This window comes from Erpetoichthys calabaricus, chromosome 4, assembly GCF_900747795.2.
Source record: "Erpetoichthys calabaricus chromosome 4, fErpCal1.3, whole genome shotgun sequence".
Taxonomy (NCBI): Eukaryota; Metazoa; Chordata; class Cladistia; order Polypteriformes; family Polypteridae; genus Erpetoichthys; species Erpetoichthys calabaricus.
Window position 1 is genome coordinate 187,080,824 of NC_041397.2, and position 21,928 is coordinate 187,102,751.

Sequence of the window (21,928 nt, forward strand, 5' to 3'; positions counted from 1 at the left end):
GCATTCCTCCAAGCACAGAGGGAATGCCTGTGACGTGACAGTGAGATTTGTCGCCATTAACAGCTGATTGTCGTCGCCCTATCAAAAGTCGACATTCGCCTTCAACCCCTCCTGTCGACAAAAGTCGACATCCGCCCTAAAAGAGTTAAAATATATACTTGAAATATATTCTTTTTCTTCTTAACATCAGCTATATCATACATATTGTATGCCAGGGATTTTTGCTGCCTTGCATCCAAACGTTCTGGGATAGGCTCCAGGATTCCTGTGATCCTGCTCTGGATATGCAGGTTTAGAAAATGTATATGTTGTTCCTAATCTCAGTTGCTGTTTCTGTCATTTTGTGGCTGTCTGTACTCCTATTTCCTGCTCTTACCTTGCTTGTTATGGGTTTATTGTTCTTATGCATGGGCTATTCAAGCCTCACTGCCCCTAACCATTACACTACATGCTTGTTTTTCTTTGTTTCCTAAATAAGACTTGTTGGGGTCTGCACATTGATTCAAGCCTAAGATCCCTGTTTTTCTTAAGACCCCATAATTTTCATGATCACACCTGTCAGAACAGAGTTATCAGACTATCTTTTCAGGTCTGCAGGTGGCAAAATTCTGTCTTTAAATTTTATGTGCCTGAGATCAATATGGCTGGTTGGAAATAACGAAGCCCAGTATGGGAGATTTTTGAATGAAATATTGAAGGCATTAATTGTAAGCACATTGTTTTGGAGCAGGATATACTGTGTGCTGTAGACATTTAAAGTAAAAACACCCTCATACCTTAAAGTTCACGTAAATTTCATCACAAATTGGCCCATTCTGGGCAAATAAAGGAAAATACGAAAAGTACCAACAGTCAGTGCACATTTGTTCAGCACAAATGACATAAAAAATATTTTAAAAATTATTGTTGTATAAAATTGTTCATAGTCAGTATCTGGTTTTGATTATGCTTGTTTTTATCAGACAAAAAACAAAACCAGATAGTAAACCATTTAGTGTATTAAGCTTCCACTATTGTTAAAACTGATATTATATCCAAGCCTGTTATGCGTACAGTACAGTTCTGTCTAATTGTGACAGAAAACTAGACTCCATAGTAACTCTTTAACCATAACATAATTACTAAAATTAAGATTGAAACTAATAGATGTAAAAATAAAATGTTTTTGTGAAATAAAAACTAAATTAAAAATGCATAATGAAGGAAAACTAAAACTAAACTAAATTAAGGTAAAAAATGGCAAAACTATAATAACCTTTGTGTGTATGTGTATGTTTGTGTGTGTATATATATATATATATATATATATATATATATGGTTGAAATAGTTTACTGTCAAATAAATGCAAAGAGTACACGACACGTGTTTCGCCCTAATTCTGGGCTCATCAGGCGTACACACTCCACTGCACTCCCTCTCGGGAATCGAACCTCGGACGTCAGCGCCAGAGGCGATGCCCCTACTGTTATATATATATATTATAATAAAAGAAATCTTGGGTCAAGACATGCTCTTCTTAGAAAGACACTTTGATATCCCGCGAGACTAGACTTTGCAACCTTTGGAAGTGAGACCCATGAGGCGGTGACTTTTGCACGTCACGCCCTACTTACAATTTAAAATAAGATCACGGACATCTAACCTCTCAATTGTTGGAATGCTTTTGGCAGACGCACTTCATGTGCTTTCAGCTCTTAAAAATTTTATACGTTCTAAGACTTAATAAAGACGTTCAAAAACTTTGGCGTGATACATATGCAGAGCAGGTTAGAGATTATGAAAGAAGTAGAATTCGAAAGGCTCAAAATCAACGTTGGCGTGATACACATGCAGAGCAAGTTAAAGAATATAAAAGTAGTAATCGAATTAGCACAAACAAACGGAAATTATTACTCAGTGAAATAATGGAACAGCAAAAAGAGATTGAATATATGGACATAGGTGATATGTCAGAAGTGTGTAGATATTGTAAGGCTTTAAAGTTTAAGACGGAGAGTTGTAGATCGTCTAATTCATGTTGTCATCAGGGAAAAGTAGTGTTGCGTATCCGCAAGATATAAAAGATTTGTTGTTTGGTGAAAGTGAAATCCACAGATACTACAGGCAAAATATCGAGTCTACAGTAAACTTTTTGCAATTGCATCATTCAATGCTCAAAACGTATTTTAACACAATAATGAACCATATGCTATGAGAATCTGTGGTCCCACAATACTTAAAGCAACGACAAGTTTAATTTCGAAGAAACCACAATTCAGTCAGGTGTATATTTATGATCACGGAGAAGCGAAGCAACATAGAATCGAAAGAGTTTAAGATTTAATCCATTTTGGAATAAGGCTGTAACATAACAAAATGTGGAAAAAGTGATGCGCTGTGAATACTTTCTGGATGCACTGTGTGTGTGTACATATATATATGTATATATATATATATATATATATATAATATACATACAGTGGGGCAAAAAATTATTTAGTCAGCCACCAATTGTGCACGTTCTCCCACTTAAAAAGATGAGAGAGGCCTGTAATTTTCATCATAGGTATACCTCAACTATGAGAGATAAAATGAGAAAAAAAAATCCAGAGAAATCACATTGTCTGATTTTTGAAGAATTTATTTGCAAATTATGGTGGAAAAAAAAGTATTTGGTCAATAACCAAAAGTTCATCTCAATACTTTGTTATATACCCTTTGTTGGCAATGACAGAGGTCAAAACGTTTTCTGTAAGTCTTCACAAGGTTTTCACACACTGTTGCTGGTATTTTGGCCCATTCCTCATGCAGATCTCCTCTAGAGCAGTGATGTTTTGGGGCTGTCGCTGGGCAACACGGACTTTCAACTCCCTCCAAAGATTTTCTATGGGGTTGAGATCTGGAGACTGGCTAGGGCACTCCAGGACCTTGAAATGCTTCTTACGAAGCCACTCCTTCGTTACCGGGCGGTGTGTTTGGGATCATTGTCATGCTGAAAGACCCAGCCACGTTTCATCTTCAATGCCCTTGCTGATGGAAGGAGGTTTTCACTCAAAATCTGACGATACATGGCCCCATTCATTCTTTCCTTTACACGGATCAGTCATCCTGGTCCCTTTGCAGAAAAACAGTCCCAAAGCATGATGTTTCCACCCCCATGCTTTACAGTAGGTATGGTGTTCTTTGGATGCAACTCGGCATTCTTTCTCCTCCAAACACGACGAGTAGAGTTTTTACCAAAAAGGTCTATTTTGGTTTCATCTGACCATATGACATTCTCCCAATCCTCTTCTGGATCATCCAAATGCTCTCTAGCAAACTTCAGATGGGCCTGCACATGTACTGGCTTAAACAGGGGGACACGTCTGGCACTGCAGGATTTGAGTCCCTGGCGGCGTAGTGTGTTACTGATGGTAGCCTTTGTTACTTTGGTCCCAGCTCTCTGCAGGTCATTCACTAGGACCCCCCGTGTGGTTCTGGGATTTTTGCTCACTGTTCTTGTGATCATTTTGACCCCACGGGGTGAAATCTTGCGTGGAGCCCCAGATCAAGGGAGATTATCAGTGGTCTTGTATGTCTTCCATTTTCTAATAATTGCACCCACAGTTGATTTCTTCACACGAAGCTGCTTACCTATTGCTGATTCAGTCTTCCCAGCCTGGTGCAGGTCTACAATTTTGTTTCTGGTGTCCTTTGACAACTTTGGTCTTGGCCATAGTGGAGTTTGGAGTGGAACTGTTTGAGGTTGTGGACAGGACAGGTGTCTTTTATATTTATAACGAGTTCAAACAGGTGCCATTAATACAGGTAACGAGTGGAGGACAGAGGAGCCTCTTACAGAAGAAGTTACAGGTCTGTAAGAGCCAGAAATCTTGCTTGTTTGTAGGTGACCAAATACTTATTTTCCACCATAATTTGCAAAGAAATTCTTCAAAAATCAGACAATGTGATGTTTCTGGATTTTTTTTTCTCATTTTGTCTCTCATAGTTGAGGTATACCTATGATGAAAATTACAGGCCTCTCTCATCTTTTTAAGTGGGAGAACTTGCACAATGGGCGGCACGGTGGCGCAGTGGGTAGCGCTGCTGCCACGCAGTTGGGAGACCTGGGGACCCGGGTTCGCTTCCCGGGTCCTCCCTGCGTGGAGTTTGCATGTTCTCCCCGTGTCTGCGTGGGTTTCCTCCGGGCGCTCCGGTTTCCTCCCACAGTCCAAAGACATGCTGGTTAGGTGGATTGCGATTCTAAATTGGCCCCTAGTGTGTGCTTGGTGTGTGGGTGTGTTTGTGTGTGTCCTGCGGTGGGTTGGCACCCTGCCCTGGATTGGTTCCCTGCCTTGTGCCCTGTGTTGGACTGGGATTGGCTCCAGCAGACCCCGTGACCCCTGTGTTCGGATTCAGCGGGTTGGAAAATGGATGGATGGATGGAACTTGCACAATTGGTGGCTTGACTAAATACTTTTTTGCCCCACTGTATATGTATATATATATATATATATACTGTATATATATATATACTGTGTGTATATATATATAATATATATATAATATATATATATATATATATAAATATATATATATTTGTGTCTATATGTGAAAAAGTATTAATTCTTTAGATTTTTGTTTCTCATTGGCTGAGCTTTCAAAGTAGCAACTTCCTTTTAATATATAACATGCCTTATGGAAACAGTAGTATTTCAACAGTGACATTAACTTTATTGGATTAACAGAAAATATGCAATATGCATCATAACAAAATTAGACAGGTGCATAAATTTGGGCACCCCAACAGAGATATTACATCAATACTTAGTTGTTCCTCCTTTTGCAAATATAAGCCTCTAGACGTTTTCCTATAACCTTTGATGAGTGTCTGCATTCTGGATGGCCATTCCAGAACATTGTACTTCTCCCTCTTCATGAATGCCTTTGTAGATTTCGAACTGTGTTTTGGGTCATTGTTTTGTTGGAATATTCAACCCCTGTGTAACTTCAACTTTGTGACTGATGCTTGAACATTATCCTGAAGAATTTGTTGATATTGGGATGAATTCATCTGACCCTCGACTTTAACAAGGGTCCCAGTCCCTGAACTAGCCACACAGCCCCACAGCATGATGGAACCTCCACCAAATTTGACAGTAGGTAGCAGATGTTTTTCTTGGAATGCTGTGTTCTTCTTCCACCATGCAAAGTGCTTTTTGTTATGACCAAATAACTAAATTTGTGTCTCATCAGTCCAAAGCACTTTATTCCAAAATTAATCTGGCTTGTCTAAATGAGCATTTGCATGCAACAAGCGACTCTGTTTGTGGCGTGAGTGCAGAACGGTCTTCTTTCTCATCACCCTGATATACAGATGTTCTTGGTGCAAATTGCGAAGAGTTGTAGAACGATGTACAGATACACCATCTACAGCAAGATGTTCTTGCAGGTCTTTGGAGGTGATCTGTGGGTTGTCTGTAACCATTCTCACAATCCTGCACATATGTCGCTCTTGTATTTTTCTTGGCCTTCCAGACCTGGGTTTAACAGCAACTGTGCCGGTGGCCTTCCTTTTCCTGATTACATTCCTTATAGTTGAAACTGACCGTTTAAACCTCTGATATAGCTTTTTGTAGCTACTTGATACTGAACAGTCTTTGTTTTCAGATCTTTTGAGAGTTGCTTTGAGGATCCCATGCTATCACTCTTCAGAGGAGAGTCAAAGGGAAGCACAACTTGCAACTGACCACCTTAAATACTTTTTCTCATGTTTGGACACACCTCTCTATGAAGTTCAAGGCTTAATGAGCTAATCCAACCAATTTGGTGTTGCAAGTAATCCATATTGAGCAATTACATGCATTCAAATCAGCAAAATTACAAGGGTAACCAAATTTTTGCACAGCCAGTTTTTCACATTTGATTTAATTTCATACAACTAAATACTGCTTCATTAAAAATATTTGTTCAGAAAACACCCCAGTACTCAGATGTTCCTAGGAAATGAAAGACATACCACTGTTATCTTTTTTGTTGAAAGTAAATTATTATGCAGGCTGAGAGGGGTTCCCAAACTTTTTCATATAATAATAATAATAATAATTCATTACATTTATATAGCGCTTTTCTCAGTACTCAAAGCGCTATATATTCATAGCATTCGTAGTCTGAATCACGATCTGATTGTAGGGGTGGTTACCTACCAGGTAACACATGTGATTGGTCTGCAAGTCAGCAAACATCTGCCACACCCTCTCAGTTGCGAGAAGCAGATCATAGAATGTTACATAGTTTATTGTCAAATACAGTAATCCCTCACCTATCGCGGGGGTTACGTTCCAGAGCCCCCCGCGATAGGTGAAAATCCGCGAAGTAGCGACCTATATTTATTTTATTATTTATACATATTTTAAGGCTTTATAAACCCTTCCCACACTCTTATAAACCTTTCTCACTCTCTTGTTAACCTTTCCCACGCTCTTATAAACACTTCCTATGCTCTTAAACACTTTCTACATTCTTAAACACCACAGACCAACACTGCACACTGCACGCAGCGATCAGACGTCAATGTGTCTGCACTCGCTTTGTGAAGGGGGGCAGCTGAACTCACGCTGAGCAGAAATGGACTTTGTGCTGCTTCTGCCAAAATGCCTGCTTGTCGCTCTGCGCGAGGAGTGTGTGTGTGTGGGTGTGTGAGAGCTGAACGCACCTTCGCTCAAACCCCCCCCCCCTCCCCGGAAGCGCAATAGGCTCCTGCCACTTCGCATTGTCAAGGGGGTGGGGAGCTGAATGAACGCTAAGGAGAAGTGGACTTTGTGCGGGCTTTGTGCTGCTTGTCGCTCTGCGTGTCAATAATTTAAAAGCCTGTACAATCAGGCTTTTAGGTGTACATCACCTATTTTCCTGTCTCACTGTCTTGTCTTGCGTGAAGTTAAAATGTTTTATAATAGTGAGATGTTACTCATATCCTTAGCCCGACATCCACATATCATATGTGTTAACAAAGTGTGTTTTTATAAGTTTACATGTGTTTAAAGCATGTGGGATGGGAATTTTAAGGCTTAAACTATAAAAATGTTTATTTATATGGTCTTTCTATATCGCGGATTTTCTCCTGTTGCTGATGGGTCTGGAACATAACTTCCGCGATAGGCGGGCAATCACTTGTATTTAAAAACCCGCGAAGTCGTGAATCCGCGAAAAGTGAACCGCGAAGTAGCGAGGGATTACTGTAATGCAAAGAGTATGCGACACGTGTTTCGCCCTTATTTGGGCCATCAGGCTTACACACTCCACTGCTTCCCCTTCAGAAAGGTGAAGCCCCTTTACGTTGCGCCACTGCGTGTGGCTCGTTTATTTGACAGCCTGGACATCGGAGTAATTACATTCATAGCCCAAATAAGGGCGAAACACGTGTCGCGTACTCTGCATTATTTGACAGTAAACTATAGTACTGTGCAAAAGTTTTAGGCAGGTGTGAAAAAATGCTGTAAACAAAGAATGCTTTCAGAAATATAAATAATTATTGTTTATTATCAATTTACAAAATGCAAAGTGAGCGAACAAAAGAAAAATCTAAATCAAATCAATATTTGGTGTTACTACCTTTTGCCTTCAAACCATGCTATTTTGAAGGCAAAGGGTGGTCACACCAAATATTGATTTGGTTTAGATTTCTCTTTTGTTCATTCACTGCATTTTGTTGATTGATGAAAATAAATGATTAACACTTCTATTTTTGAAAGCATTCTTTGTTTACAGCATTTTTTCACACCTGCCTAAAACTTTTGCACAGTACTGTATATATACATACATATATATATATATATATATATATATATATATATATACATTATATATATATATATATATATATATATATATATATATATATATATAATATATTTGTGTGTGTGTGTATATATATAAAAACAGTGCATCCAGAAAGTATTCACAGCGTGTCACTTTTTCCACATTTTGTTATGTTACAGCCTTATTCCAAAATGGATTAAATTAATTTTTTTCCTCAGAGTTGTACACACAACACCCCATAATGACAACATGAAAAAAGTTTACTTGAGGTTTTTGCAAATATATTAAAAATAACAAAACTGAGAAATCACATGTACATAAGTATTCACAGCCTTTGTTCAATACTTTGTCGATGCACCTTTGGCAGCAATTCCAGCCTCAAGTCTTTTTGAATATGATGCCACAAGCTTGGCACACCTATCCTTGGCCAGTTTCGCCCATTCCTCTTTGCAGCACCTCTCAAGGTCCATCGGGTTGGATGGGAAGTGTCGGTGCACAGCCATTTTAAGATCTCTCCAGAGATGTTCAATCGGATTCAAGTCTGGGCTCTGGCTGGGCCACTCAAGGATATTCACAGAGTTGTCCTGAAGCCACTCCGTTGATATCTTGGCTGTGTGCTTAGGGTCGTTGTCCTGCTGAAAGATGAACCGTCGCCCCAGTCTTAGGTCAAGAGCGCTCTGGAGCAGGTTTTCATCCAGGATGTCTCTGTACATTGTTGCAGTCATCTTTCCCTTTATCCTGACTAGTCTCCCAGTCCCTGCCGCTGAAAAACATCCCCACAGCATGATGCTGCCACCACCATGCTTCACTGTAGGGATGGTATTGGCCTGGTGATGAGCGGTGCCTGGTTTCCTCCAAACATGATGCCTGGCATTCACACCAAAGAGTTCAATCTTTGTCTCATCAGACCAGAGAATTTTTTTTCTCATGGTCTGAGAGTCCTTCAGGTGCCTTCTAGCAAACTCCAGGCGGGCTGCCATGTGCCTTTTACTAAAGAGTGGCTTCCGTCTGGCCACTCTACCATACAGGCCTGATTGGTGGATTGTTACAGAGATGGTTGTCCTTCTGGAAGGTTCTCCTCTCACCACAGAGGACCTCTGGAGCTCTGACAGAGTGACCATTGGGTTCTTGGTCACCTCCCTGACTAATGCCCTTCTCCCCCGATCGCTCAGTTTAGATAGCCGGCCAGCTCTAGGAAGAGTTTCATTTTGGAATAAGGCTATAACATAACAAAATGTGGAAAAAGTGATGCGCTCTGAATACTTCCCGGATGCACTGTATGTTTGTGTGTATGTATATATATATGTATATATATCTATATATATATATATATATATATATATATATATATATATAGACACATACACAGTGGGTACGGAAAGTATTCAGACCCCCTTCAATTTTTCACTCTTTGTCATATTGCAGCCATTTGCTAAAATCATTTAAATTAATTTTTTCCCTCATTAATGTACACACAGCACCCCATATTGACAGACAAAAAAAATGAATTTTTGAAATTGTTGCAGATTTATTAAAAAAGAAAAACTGAAATATCACATGGTCCTAAGTATTCAGACCCTTTGCTCAGTATTTAGTAGAAGCACCCTTTTGAGCTAATACAGCCATGAGTCTTCTTGGGAAAGATGCAACAAGTTTTTCACACCTGGATTTGGGGGATCCTCTGCCATTCCTCCTTGCAGATCCTCTCCAGTTCTGTCAGGTTGGATGGTAAACGTTGGTGGACAGCCATTTTTAGATCTCTCCAGAGATGCTCAATTGAGTTTAAGTCAGGGCTCTGGCTGGGCCATTCAAGAACAGTCACAGAGTTGTTGTGAAGCCACTCCTTCGTTATTTTAGCTGTGTGCTTCGGGTCATTGTCTTGTTGGAAGGTAAACCTTCAGCCCAGTCTGAGGTCCTTAGCACTCTGGAGAAGGGTTTTGTCCAGGATATCCCTGTACTTGGTCGCATTCCTCTTTCCCTCGATTGCAACCAGTCGTCCTGTCCCTGCAGCTGAAAAACACCCCCACAGCATGATGCTGCCACGGCCATGCTTCACTGTGGGGACTGTATTGGACAAGTGATGAGCAGTGCCTGGTTGTCTCCACACATACCTCAGTGAAAGACACATGACAGCCTGCATGGAGTTTGCTAAAAGACACCTGAAGGAATCTGAGATGGTGAGAAATAAGATAGAACTTTTTGGCCTTAATTCTAAGCGGTATGTGTGGAGACAACCAGGCACTGCTCATGTGTGTATGTATATGTGTGTGTGTATATATATATATATATATATGTGTGCGTGTATATGTGTATATACAGTGATCCCTCGCTATATCACGCTTCGACTTTCGCGGCTTCACTCTATCGCGATTTTTTCTCATACATGCTTACGTCACTACGTGTGCACTCTCTGAGAACTTTTATCTAAGCCCCACAATGGCTCCTAAACATGCTGCTTTTTCTAAGCCTTCTGACAATGAAACTAAGCGCCGGAGGAAGATGCTTATCATCCAGGAGAAGGTGAAACTCTTGGATATGATCAAAGATGGCAATACCCTACAAAAGCCTCCTCACGCATATGAAAAGACAGTGCCAGCAACTGCCTATCAAGATGTTCTTCAGCCGCACACCCAGACACCCACTGCCTACTCCTAGTACTCCTTCAGCGGAAGAAGACAACGACGCACCTGCTGAAGATACTGTACCACCTTGTCACGCTTGGGTCACAGATTTGCACAGAGACACAGGAGTTTGTAGAACTTTATTCAAAGCACTGCAAACAAACATTTGTCTCTTTTCAAAAGTTAAACGTGCTCCATGACAAGTCAGAGAGAGAGAGAGAGAGATAGATCCAAAGCTGAGAGGCGCTGCAGAGAGAGAGATCCAAAGCTGAGAGGCGCTGCACCATACTTTAAAGTAAGCGGAGTACCACGTGAGAGGTTTATTGCGCGTTATAGCGCAAGTAAACAGCAATGTGAAAATAGACTGTCAGCTGTTTCAGGGGTTTTTCCAGGGGCGTCTGTGTCATCTGAGGGTGTGATCAGCGCTCCAGCTTGCAACCTGAAGACTCTCCTACTGAGCTCGTGCCTTCATAGGTTATTGGTTGTGTGTAAGAACTGTGTGTGTGTGTGTAATTAAATGTACAGTATAATAATAATAATATATTTGTAACGTCTAATATGTCTTATTTTCTCTTATTTTGTCTAATATATTGGGTAATACGAGTGTAATGGTGACTAATAATGTTAAAAAACGTATTTAGAAGGTCGTAAACAGGTTTTCTATACTGTAACTGCGAAAATATTTGGTTTATAAATAATCCTACTTCGCGAAAATTCATTTATCGCAGTAAAGTCTGGAACGGATTAACCGTGATAAATGAGGGTATATAATATACAGTATATATATATATATATATATATATATATATATATATATATAAAATATCTATGTGTGTATATGTGTATATATATATATTTATGTGTGTATGTATATGTGTGTGTATATACAGTATATATTTGTGTGAGTGTGTGTGTGTGTATGTGTATATATATATATATATATATATATATATATATATATATATATATATATATATATATATTTATTATATATTTATGTGTGTATGTATATGTGTGTGTGTGTATATATATATATATATATATATATATATATATATATATATATATATATATATATATATATAAAGTATTTTGCATACAGTGGTGATGCAGAGACTTGCTATATTCCAAATTCATACTTGTGGTATCTTTTAACCAAAGTACACTGAAGTCATTACGTATTTGAATAGCATTGGTTGAGTTTGAAATGTATCAGATAAGGTAGACTGCATCAGACAGTTATTTGATTACAACAAAATAATAAGAACGGCAATTTGGAGTCCAACTTCATATTAATAGTATTACTAAACAGCATTTAGTTTAAACATTAACAGGCAAGTTTGAAAAGCATAGCTCACAAGGCCTAGATAGACTACCTGACCAAAAAAAAAATATTGACACACTCTTGATATTTCATTGGACCACCTTTAGCTTTAAGTTCAGCATGCATTCACTGTGTTATCGTCTTGATAATCTTATGCAATGTCACAGCATTTATTTCTTTCCAGAGTTGCATTAATTTTTCGCCAAGATCAGCACATTCAAAAGATTGTTAGTGGGGTTGAGGCCTGGATTCTGTCATGATCAATCCTTGTGTGAAAATGATGTGTCATGCTCCCTGAACCACTCTTTCACAATTTGGGCCTAATGAATCCTGGCATTGTAACCTTGGAATATGCCTGGGCCATGAGGGAAGAAAAATCTTTTGATGGAAAAACCTTGTCTTTCAGTATATTCATATAGTCAGCTGACCTCATTTTTTGAGCACATGTCATTGCTGAACCAACCTAACCAACTGAGGCAACCCCAGGTCATAACACTACACCCACAGGCTTGTATGGTAGGCACTAGGCATGATGGGTGCATCACTTCATCTGTCTCTCTTATTACCCTGATTCGCCCATCACTCTGGACCAGGGTAAATCTGAACTCATCAGTCCACATGACCTTTTTTATTCCTAGTCCAATCTTTATGCTCCCTAGCAAATTGATGCCTTTTTTTTTTTTTTTTTAGCCTCACTGATAATTGGTTTCCTTAAAGCTACACAGCAGTTCAGTCCCAATACTTTTTTTTGCATTGTGCATGCAAAAATGCACTTACTTTCACTATTAAATATAGCCATGAGTTATACTACAGTAATCCCTCCTCCATCGCGGGGGTTGCGTTCCAGACCCCCCGGCGAAAGGTGAAAATCCACGAAGTAGAAACCATATGTTTATATGGTTATTTTTATATTGTCATGCTTGGGTCACAGATTTGCACAGAAACACAGGAGGTTGTAGAGAGACAGGAACGTTATTCAAACACTGCAAACAAACATTTGTCTCTTTTTCAAAAGTTTAAACTGTGCTCCATGACAAGACAGAGATGACAGTTCCGTCTCACAATTAAAAGAATGCAAACATATTTTCCTCTTCAAAGGAGTGCGCGTCAGAGAGAGAGAAAAAAGCAAACAGTCAAAAATCAGTAGGGCTGTTTGGCTTTTGAGTATGCGAAGCACCGCCGGACAAAGTAGCTGCGAGGAAGGGAGCAAGCATTTTTCAGCATTTTTTAGAGGAGCGTTCGTATCCTCTAGGCCAGTATGCGAACAGTCCCTCTGCTCACATCCCCTCCGTGACAGAGAGAGAGGAAAGCAAACAATCAAAAATCAATACGTGCTGTTTGATCTTTTAAGTATGCGAAGCACCATGCGGGAAGCATATCGCTAGCAAAGCAGCCACATGTAAGCCCAGCAAAGAAGGGAGCACCGTGAAGGTAATCTTTCAGCATGTTTTGAGGAGCGGCCGTGTCCTCTAGGGGTGCGAACAGCCCCCGTGCTCACAGTATATTTGGGGAGTTTTATTTAATACATAATACGCGCTGTGGTTGGGTAGCTTCTCAGCCATCTGCCAATAACGTCCCTTGTATGAAATCAACTGGACAAACCAACTGAAGAAGCGTGTACCAGAAATTAAAAGACCCATTGTCCGCAGAAATCCGCGAACCAGCAAAAAATCTGCGATATATATTTAAATATGCTTACATATAAAATCCGCGATAGAGTGAAGCCACGAAAGTTGAAGCGCGATATAGTGAGGGATTACTGTATTGATTTTTGACTATTTGATTTCACCAAACATTTAAGCGATCTCTGATCACAAGCATTCAAGATGTTTTCCTCGAAGTGATGGTTCACCACTATCCTTCCAGTTTTTAATAGTATGTTGGACAGTTCTTAACCCAATTTTAGTAGTTTCAACAGTCTCCTTAGTTTTCTTCGCTTGATTTAGACCAATAATTTCTCTCTTCTGATATGGTCTTTTAAGAAACGAGAAGTTACTCAATGCTACTCAGTCAGTTAGGGTTAAATAACTTTTTTGCAGCTGAAATATGTTATTTACTGCAGTATTTATCCAATGGAAGCTCTTACCTATTTGCTTAGATAAATCAAGTTGGTGACTTTTTTTGGCCAGGCAGTGTATAATTATTGTGCATTTGTGGTGAGAAAAAAATACCCTAATTCAGGAGGACTATAATGGCTTATGTAAATAATGCATATTATGTCATTGATCATTACAGTTCCATAATGTGGTAGACTGCAGTGCTTACTTGCAATACCTGATGGATTTATAACTCTTCTTGTTATGTAATTGCCATGTTTTTTTTTGGGTTTTTTTTTCGGAGCTTACATACACAAACTTAACATTTTTCTGGAGATGGGAGAAATATTTGTAGTGAATGATGGGTTGTTGTTGGTCCTTTAAACTAGCTGATGCCACTTAAGCAAAATAAAGTGTAAATTGTCAGGACGTTGCCTTGTATACCTGTCAGTCATATGCAGACACATTTTGTTTAATATTTCATTTTATTAAATTATTATGCACATGGATTCTTTAAATTGATTATTCATTTAAATGTTTTTATTGTTTAACCCAGCTGGTCCTCAGTGTATTGTTTCATTACCAATAAAGCAGTCTTAAACATTCATTTTTGTTTTTCTTTCCTCCATTTAGATTTAAACTATCTAACAGAAGACAAAGTTTATGAGATCTTAGAGATCTGCAGTGAAAAAGAGGATTATTCTCCTTTGATCCGTGTGATTGGTAGAGTATTTTCCAGTGCTGAAGGCTTGGTGCAAAGTTTTCGTAAAGCAAAGCAACATACTAAGGAAGAGCTAAAATCCCTTCAAGCTAAGGACGAAGATAAGGATGAAGATGAAAAAGAAAAAGCTGCAAGTTCTACTGTTGCTGATGCTGCTGCTGCTGCTATGGAAGAAGATTCATTGGCCTCGTCTTCCAGGTTAGGAGATAGAGTTGTGCTGGGCCATAACAATATACATAGGCTGGGCCCAGATGAGGTTTCTGTAGACATTGAAGCTGTGAGGAGAGTCTACATTAAACTTCTGGCCAATGAGAAGATAGAAACTGCCTTTCTTAATGCACTAGTTTACTTATCGCCCAATGTGGAATGTGACTTGACGTACCACAATGTATACTCAAGGGATCCCAATTACTTAAATTTGTTTATCATAGTTATGGAAAATAACAATCTCCACAGCCCAGAGTATTTAGAGATTGCTCTGCCTTTGTTTTGCAAAGCCATGAGTAAACTTCCGCTTCCTGCACAGGCCAAACTGGTTAGACTTTGGTCACAATATAGCTCAGAGCAGATACGACGCATGATGGAAACTTTTCAACAGCTCATTACTTACAAAGTTATAAGCAATGAGTTCAATAGTCGCAATCTTGTGAATGATGATGATGCTGTTGTGGCTGCTACAAAATGCTTGAAAATAGTTTACTATGCAAATGTCCTTGGTGGAGATGTGGACACAGATCATAATGAGGAAGAGGATGAGGAGCCCATCCCGGAATCCAGTGAACTTACTTTGCAGGAACTACTAGGGGAAGAAAGAAGAAATAAAAAAGGGCCTCGAGTAGACCCTCTAGAGACAGAACTTGGTGTAAAAACTATTGACTGCCGGAAACCTCTTATCCCCTTTGAAGAGTTTGTAAATGAACCACTTAATGACGTACTGGAAATGGATAAGGACTACACTTTCTTCAAGGTTGAAACAGAGAATAAATTTTCCTTCATGACCTGCCCTTTTATTCTCAATGCTGTAACAAAGAACCTAGGGCTTTACTATGACAATAGGATTCGAATGTACAGCGAACGACGCATCACTGTTCTCTATAGCCTTGTCCAAGGACAGCAGCTAAATCCTTATCTGAGGCTAAAGGTTCGTCGAGATCACATCATAGATGATGCCTTGGTCAGGGTGAGTCAAGTGTGTGATATTTTTTTTCTCTATATTAGTGTTTGTTCCAGTGCCACCTGCTACATAAAAATCTTCAGTATGTCCTGAATGTTCCCTGGAGTCTCCTTTACTGGGGCTTGCTTTGTACATCTCCAACAAAAGCCATCAATGGGGAATGTCGATCAAATGTCCAAAATAATTTTTAGCTGTCAGGATTGGAAGGAGGTAACACTATACAATTAAGTTCCTCTGGTTTATTAAGAATTTCACCTATCACTCAGAGTAAACCTAACCTCCCTGTAGGAAAAATTCATTTCTTTACTTGTATTTCTTATTTCTCCCACTGTTGATGAGTACAGGTGAGTAGGAAAACATAGATTGATTGGTCTAAAAATCAGCTACCACTTTACTAAGACTAGTAATATTACTGTAGTCTCTACCATGCAAAAACCTTAGATACTTAAATGTTTTATTTGGAGAATGCTTTACCATTAGAAACAAACTGACCAATTGTAAAACCCATCTTGAGAATCTGCTCCTTTTTTGTGCAGTTTTCTTTGTTTATCGTAATGTGGGTCTGTTGTTTAAGTGTTCAGATGACAAGAACATCCCATTTTTGGGATTTTGGGTGTTATACATTAGGAAGTATAACCCTTCTTGAGGTAGATACAGCTTAATGGAACACAGCATTTAATTTGAAATTGCTATATATATATATATATATATATATATATATATATATATATATATATATATATATATATATACATATACAGTCAAAGTAAAAAGTATGTGAACCCCTAGGAATTATCTATATTTATGTCTAATTCCCATATAAAACATGGTCGTATCTTCATGTCAGTCACAATAATGAACAAACACAGTCTCCTATAACTAAAGATACACAGATTTTCAGATAATTTTTGACCATATTGAATAAATCATTCAACCCGCAAAACTGAAGATTGGAAAAAGCAAGTGAACCCTAAGCTAATGACTTTTTAAAAAACTCATTGCAGTCAGAATTTAGCACACCTGGAGTCCATTTAATAAAACAAGTTCAGAGGTGTGGCCTAGAATTACTTTGATTGATTAAAAACACTATAAAGTTTGAGCCTTTGACAAGAAGCTTATCCAGATGGGAATCATGCCTCGCACAAAAGAGCTGTCTGAAGAGCTACAATCGAGAATTGTTGATCTACATAAGGCTGGAAAGTGTTACAAAGTCATCTCAAAGATTTTAGATATTCATCAGTCTACTGTTAGGCAAGTTGTCTATAAATGGAGACAATTTGGCATTGTGCCTACTCTGCCATGAAGTGGGCGCCCTGCCAAGATGACCCCAAGAGCACAACACAAAGTCAACAATGAGATAAAGAAGAACCCTAGAATGACAGCAAAGAACTTGAAGAAGTCATTAGAACTGGCTAACATCTCTGTTCATGAGTCAACTATACGCAAAACATTGAACAAGAAAGGAGTCCATGGCAGGACACCAAGAAGGAAGCCACTGCTATCGCCTGAAGTTTGCAAAAGAGCACTTGGACACTCCACAACGGTACTGGGAAAATGTTTTGTGAAGTGATGAAACCAAAATTGAACTATTTGGGAGGAACAAGCAGAACTTCATTTGGTGTAAAAAGGGCACTGCATATCAACATCGAAACATCATCTCTACAGTAAAGTATGGTGGAGGGAACATCATGATTTGGGCCTGCTTTGCTGCATCAGGGCCTGGACAGCTTGCCATCATTGAGGGGAAAACGAATTCACAAGTTTATCAACAAATTCTCCAGGGTAATGGGAGGATGTCTGTCTGTCAACTTAAGCTCAGAAGAGGCTGGGTGATGCAGCAGGACAATGACCCCAAACATCGCAGCAAATCCACAGCACAATGGCTTCAGAAGAACAAACTCCGCCTTTTGTAGTGGCCCAGTCAGAGCCCAGATCTCAATCCTATTGAGATGCTGTGGAATGACTTGAAGAGAGCCATACACAGAAGACAACCAAAGAATACTACCACTGTGAACGTTGAATGCTTTTGTAAAATAAAGACATGAAAGAATAGAATTTTTTGTGTGTCATTGGCTTAAGCTCATTGTGTATATCAGTACCTGTGACTTAGATGAAGATCAGATCACTTTTTATGACCAATTCATGCAGTAAACCAGATAATTCCAAAGGGTTCACTTACTTTTTACTTTGTGTGTGTGTGTGTGTGTGTGTGTATATATATATGTATATGTACAGTGCATCCAGAAAGTATTCACAGCGCATCACGTTTTCCACATTTTGTTATGTTACAGCCTTATTCCAAAATGGATTAAATTCATTTTTTCCTCAGAATTCTACACACAACACCCCATAATGACAACGTGAAAAAAGTTAACTTGAGATTTTTGCAAATTTATTAAAAATAAAAAAAATTTAGAAAGCACATGTACATAAGTATTCACAGCTTTTGCCATGAAGCTCAAAATTGAGCTCAGGTGCATCCTGTTTCCCCTGATCATCCTTGAGATGTTTCTGCAGCTTAATGGGAGTCCACCTGTGATAAATTCAGTTAATTGGACATGATTTGGAAAGGCACACACCTGTCTATATAAGGTCCCACAGTTGACAGTTCATGTCAGAGCACAAACCAAGCATGAAGTCAAAGGAATTGTCTGTAGACCTCCAAGACAGGATTGTCTCGAGGCACAAAGCTGGGGAAGGTTACAGAAAAATTTCTGCTGCTTTGAAGGTCCCAATGAGCACAGTGGCCTCCATCATCCATAAGTGGAAGAAGTTCAAAACCACCAGGACTCTTCCTAGAGCTGGCCGGCCATCTAAACTGAGCGATCAGGGGAGAAGGGCCTTAGTCAGGGAGGTGACCAAGAACCGATGGTCACTCTGTCAGAGCTCCAGAGGTCCTCTGTGGAGAGAGGAGAACCTTCCAGAAGGACAACCATCTCTGCAGCAATCCACCAATCAGGCCTGTATGGTAGAGTGACCAGACGGAAGCCACTCCTTAGTAAAAGGCACATGGCAGCCTGCCTGGAGTTTGCCAAAAGGCACCTGAAGGACTCTCAGACCATGAGAAACAAAATTCTCTGGTCTGATGAGACGAAGATTGAACTCTTTAATGTGAATGCCAGGCATCACGTTTGGAGGAAACCAGGCACCGCTCATCACCAGGCCAATACCATCCCTACAGTGAAGCATAGTGGTGGGAGCATCATGCTGTGGGGATGTTTTTCAGCGGCAGGGACTGGGAGACTAGTCAGGATAAAGGGAAAGATGACTGCAACAATGTACAGAGACATCCTGGATGAAAACCAGCTCCAGAGCGCTCTTGACCTCAGACTGGGGCAACAGTTCATCTTTCAGCAGGACGATGACCCTAAGCACACAGCCAAGATATCAAAGGAGTGGCTTCAGGACAACTCTGTGAATGTCCTTGAGTGGCCCAGCCAGAGCCCAGACTTGAATCTGATTGAACATCTCTGGAGAGATCTTAAAATGGCTGTGCACCGACGCTTCCCATCCAACCTGATGGAGCTTGAGATGTGCTGCAAAGAAGAATGGGCGAAACTGGCCAAGGATAGGTGTGCCAAGCTTGTGGCATCATATTCAAAAACACTTGAGGGTGTAATTGTTGCCAAAGGTGCATCGACAAAGTATTGAGCAAAGGCTGTGAATACTTATGTACATGTGATTTCTCAGTTTTTTTATTTTTAATAAATCTGCAAAAACCTCAATCTTTTTTCACATTGTCATTATGGGGTGTTGTGTGTAGAATTCTGAGGAAAAAAATGAATTTAATCCATTTTGGAATAAGGCTGTAACATAACAAAATGTGGAAAAAGTGATGCGCTGTGAATACTTTCCGGATGCACTGTATGTATATGTGTGTGTATATATATATATATATATATATATATAATATGCAGTACTGTGAAAAAGTTTTAGGTAGGTGTGAAAAAATGCTGTAAACAAAGAATGCTTTCAAAAATGGAAGTGTTAATCATTTATTTTCATCAATCAACAAAATGCAGTGAATGAACAAAAGAGTAATCTAAATCAAATCAATATTTGGTGTGACCACCCTTTGCCTTCAAAACAGCATCAATTCTTTTAGGTACACTTGCACACAGTTTTTGAAGGAACTCGGCTGGTAGGTTGTTCCAAACATCTTGGAAAACTAACCACAGATCTTCTGTGGATGTAGGCTTCCTCTCATCCTTCTGTCTCTTCATGTAATCCCAGACACACTCGATGATAGATAGATGATCAGGGCTCTGTGGGGGTCATACCATCACTTCCAGGACTTCTTGTTCTTCTTTATGCTGAAGATAGTTCTTAATGACTTTGGCTGTATGTTTGGGGTCGTTGTCCTGCTGCAGAATAAATTTGGGGCCAATCATATGCCTCCCTGATGGTATTGCATGATGGATAAGTATCTGCCTGTATTTCTCAGCATTGAGAACACCATTAATCCTGACCAAATCTCCAACTCCATTTGCAGAAATGCAGCCCCAAACGTTCAAGGAACCTCCACCATGCTTCACTGTTGCCTGCAGACACTCATTATTGTACCGCTCTCCAGCCCTTCGACGAACAAACTGCCTTCTGCTACAGCCAAATATTTCAAATTTTGACTCATCAGTCCAGAGCACCTGCTGCCATTTTTCTGCACCCCAGCTCGTATGTTTTTGTGCATACTTGAGTCGCTTGGCCTTGTTTCCACGTCGGAGATATGGCTTTTTGGCTGCAACTCTTCCATGAAGACCACTTCTGGCCAGACTTCTCTGGACAGTAGATGGGTGTACCTGGGTCCCACTGGTTTCTTCCAGTTCTGAGCTGATGGCACTGCTGGACATCTTCCGATTTTGAAGGGTAATAAGCTTGATGTGTCTTTCATCTGCTGCACTAAGTTTCCTTGGCCGACCACTGCGTCTACGATCCTCAGCGTTGCCCGTTTCTTTGTGCTTCTTCAAAAGAACTTGAACAGCACATCTTGAAACCCCACTCTGCTTTGAAATCTTTGTCTGGGAGAGAACTTGCTGATGCAGTATAACTACCTTGTGTCTTGTTGCTGTGCTCAATCTTGCCATGACATGAAGCTGTCTTCCACAACCTCACCTTGGTAGCAGAGTTTGGCTGTTCCTCACCCAGTTTTAAGCGTCCTACACAGCTGTTTCTGTTTCAATTAATGACTGTGTTTCAACCTACGTGTGACATTGATGATCATTAGCACCTGTTTGGTATAATTGGTTGATCATACACCTGACTATAATCCTACAAAATCCCTGACTTTGTGCAAGTGTACCTATAAGAATTGATGCTGGTTTGAAGGCAAAAGGTAGTAACACCAAATATTGATTTGATTTAGATTTTTCTTTTGTTCGCTCACTTTGCATTTTGTAAATTGATAACAATAAACAATCATTATATTTCTGAAAGCATTCTTTGTTTACAGCATTTTTTCACACCTGCCTAAAACTTTTGCACAGTACTGTATGTATATATATATATATATGTATATGTATTATATGTGTGTGTGTGTGTGTGTGTGTGTGTGTGTGTGTGTGTGTGTACATATATATATATATATATATGTAATATACACACGCACACAGTGAACCCTTTATTAGTTACGCCTACTAGTTAAAATAATTGCCTGATTCTTCGACAACAATCTTATAACTGTAGTTCGATGCATATAGAATGCAGATATGGTCAGATGATTTACATTTTTTTTTAAACCAGTTACTAGAATGGTTAAGAATTGCGATCTTTGTGAGTATCACTCTGTTTTCATTTTCGGTGTTAGTTTAGGCGTTTGAGACATACCAATCTATAGAGTTTACAGAGTATAGTATAAAAATAAAAACCTGCAATTTATGGCAGTTACGAGGGGGGTATCAAGATTGACAATCCTCATTTTATTTAACTTATTTTTTTTGTTATTTATAGCCATGTGTAAGCCCTATGACATGTCTTAAAGTGTTTTATACTTTTATATATTTATGTGTTTCTATATTAAAATAAACAGGTGGTGTTCATTTTTTATTGACAATATCAAATATTGTGGACAGATTATAGGCTTATATTCAGTTCCATTTACGTGAAACTTTTACTAAAATGAATAAAATCCCTTAAATTTTTTATGAGTACAAGCAGAATTTAAGTGTACAAAACATTTATCCATGATACAAATGACTTTACCAAAAAATCTCAAACAAATTATGCTTGTTTTAATTACAACCTACAAGGGCTGCAACTGACAATAAATTTTGATAATAGGT

General features: G+C 39.2%; 1 protein-coding gene across 2 annotated transcripts in view; it reads left to right on the forward strand.

The window, feature by feature from the left end:
- The window catches only part of ube3a (ubiquitin protein ligase E3A), a 174,950-nt gene that overhangs the window by 113,998 nt on the left and 39,024 nt on the right, over nt 1–21,928 (forward strand). For both annotated transcript variants that reach the window (XM_028800041.2, XM_051926868.1), the window contains exon 4: nt 14,392–15,659. In XM_028800041.2, coding sequence (XP_028655874.1) covers nt 14,392–15,659 — 1,268 coding nt within the window. The remainder of the gene's footprint in view (nt 1–14,391; nt 15,660–21,928) is intronic.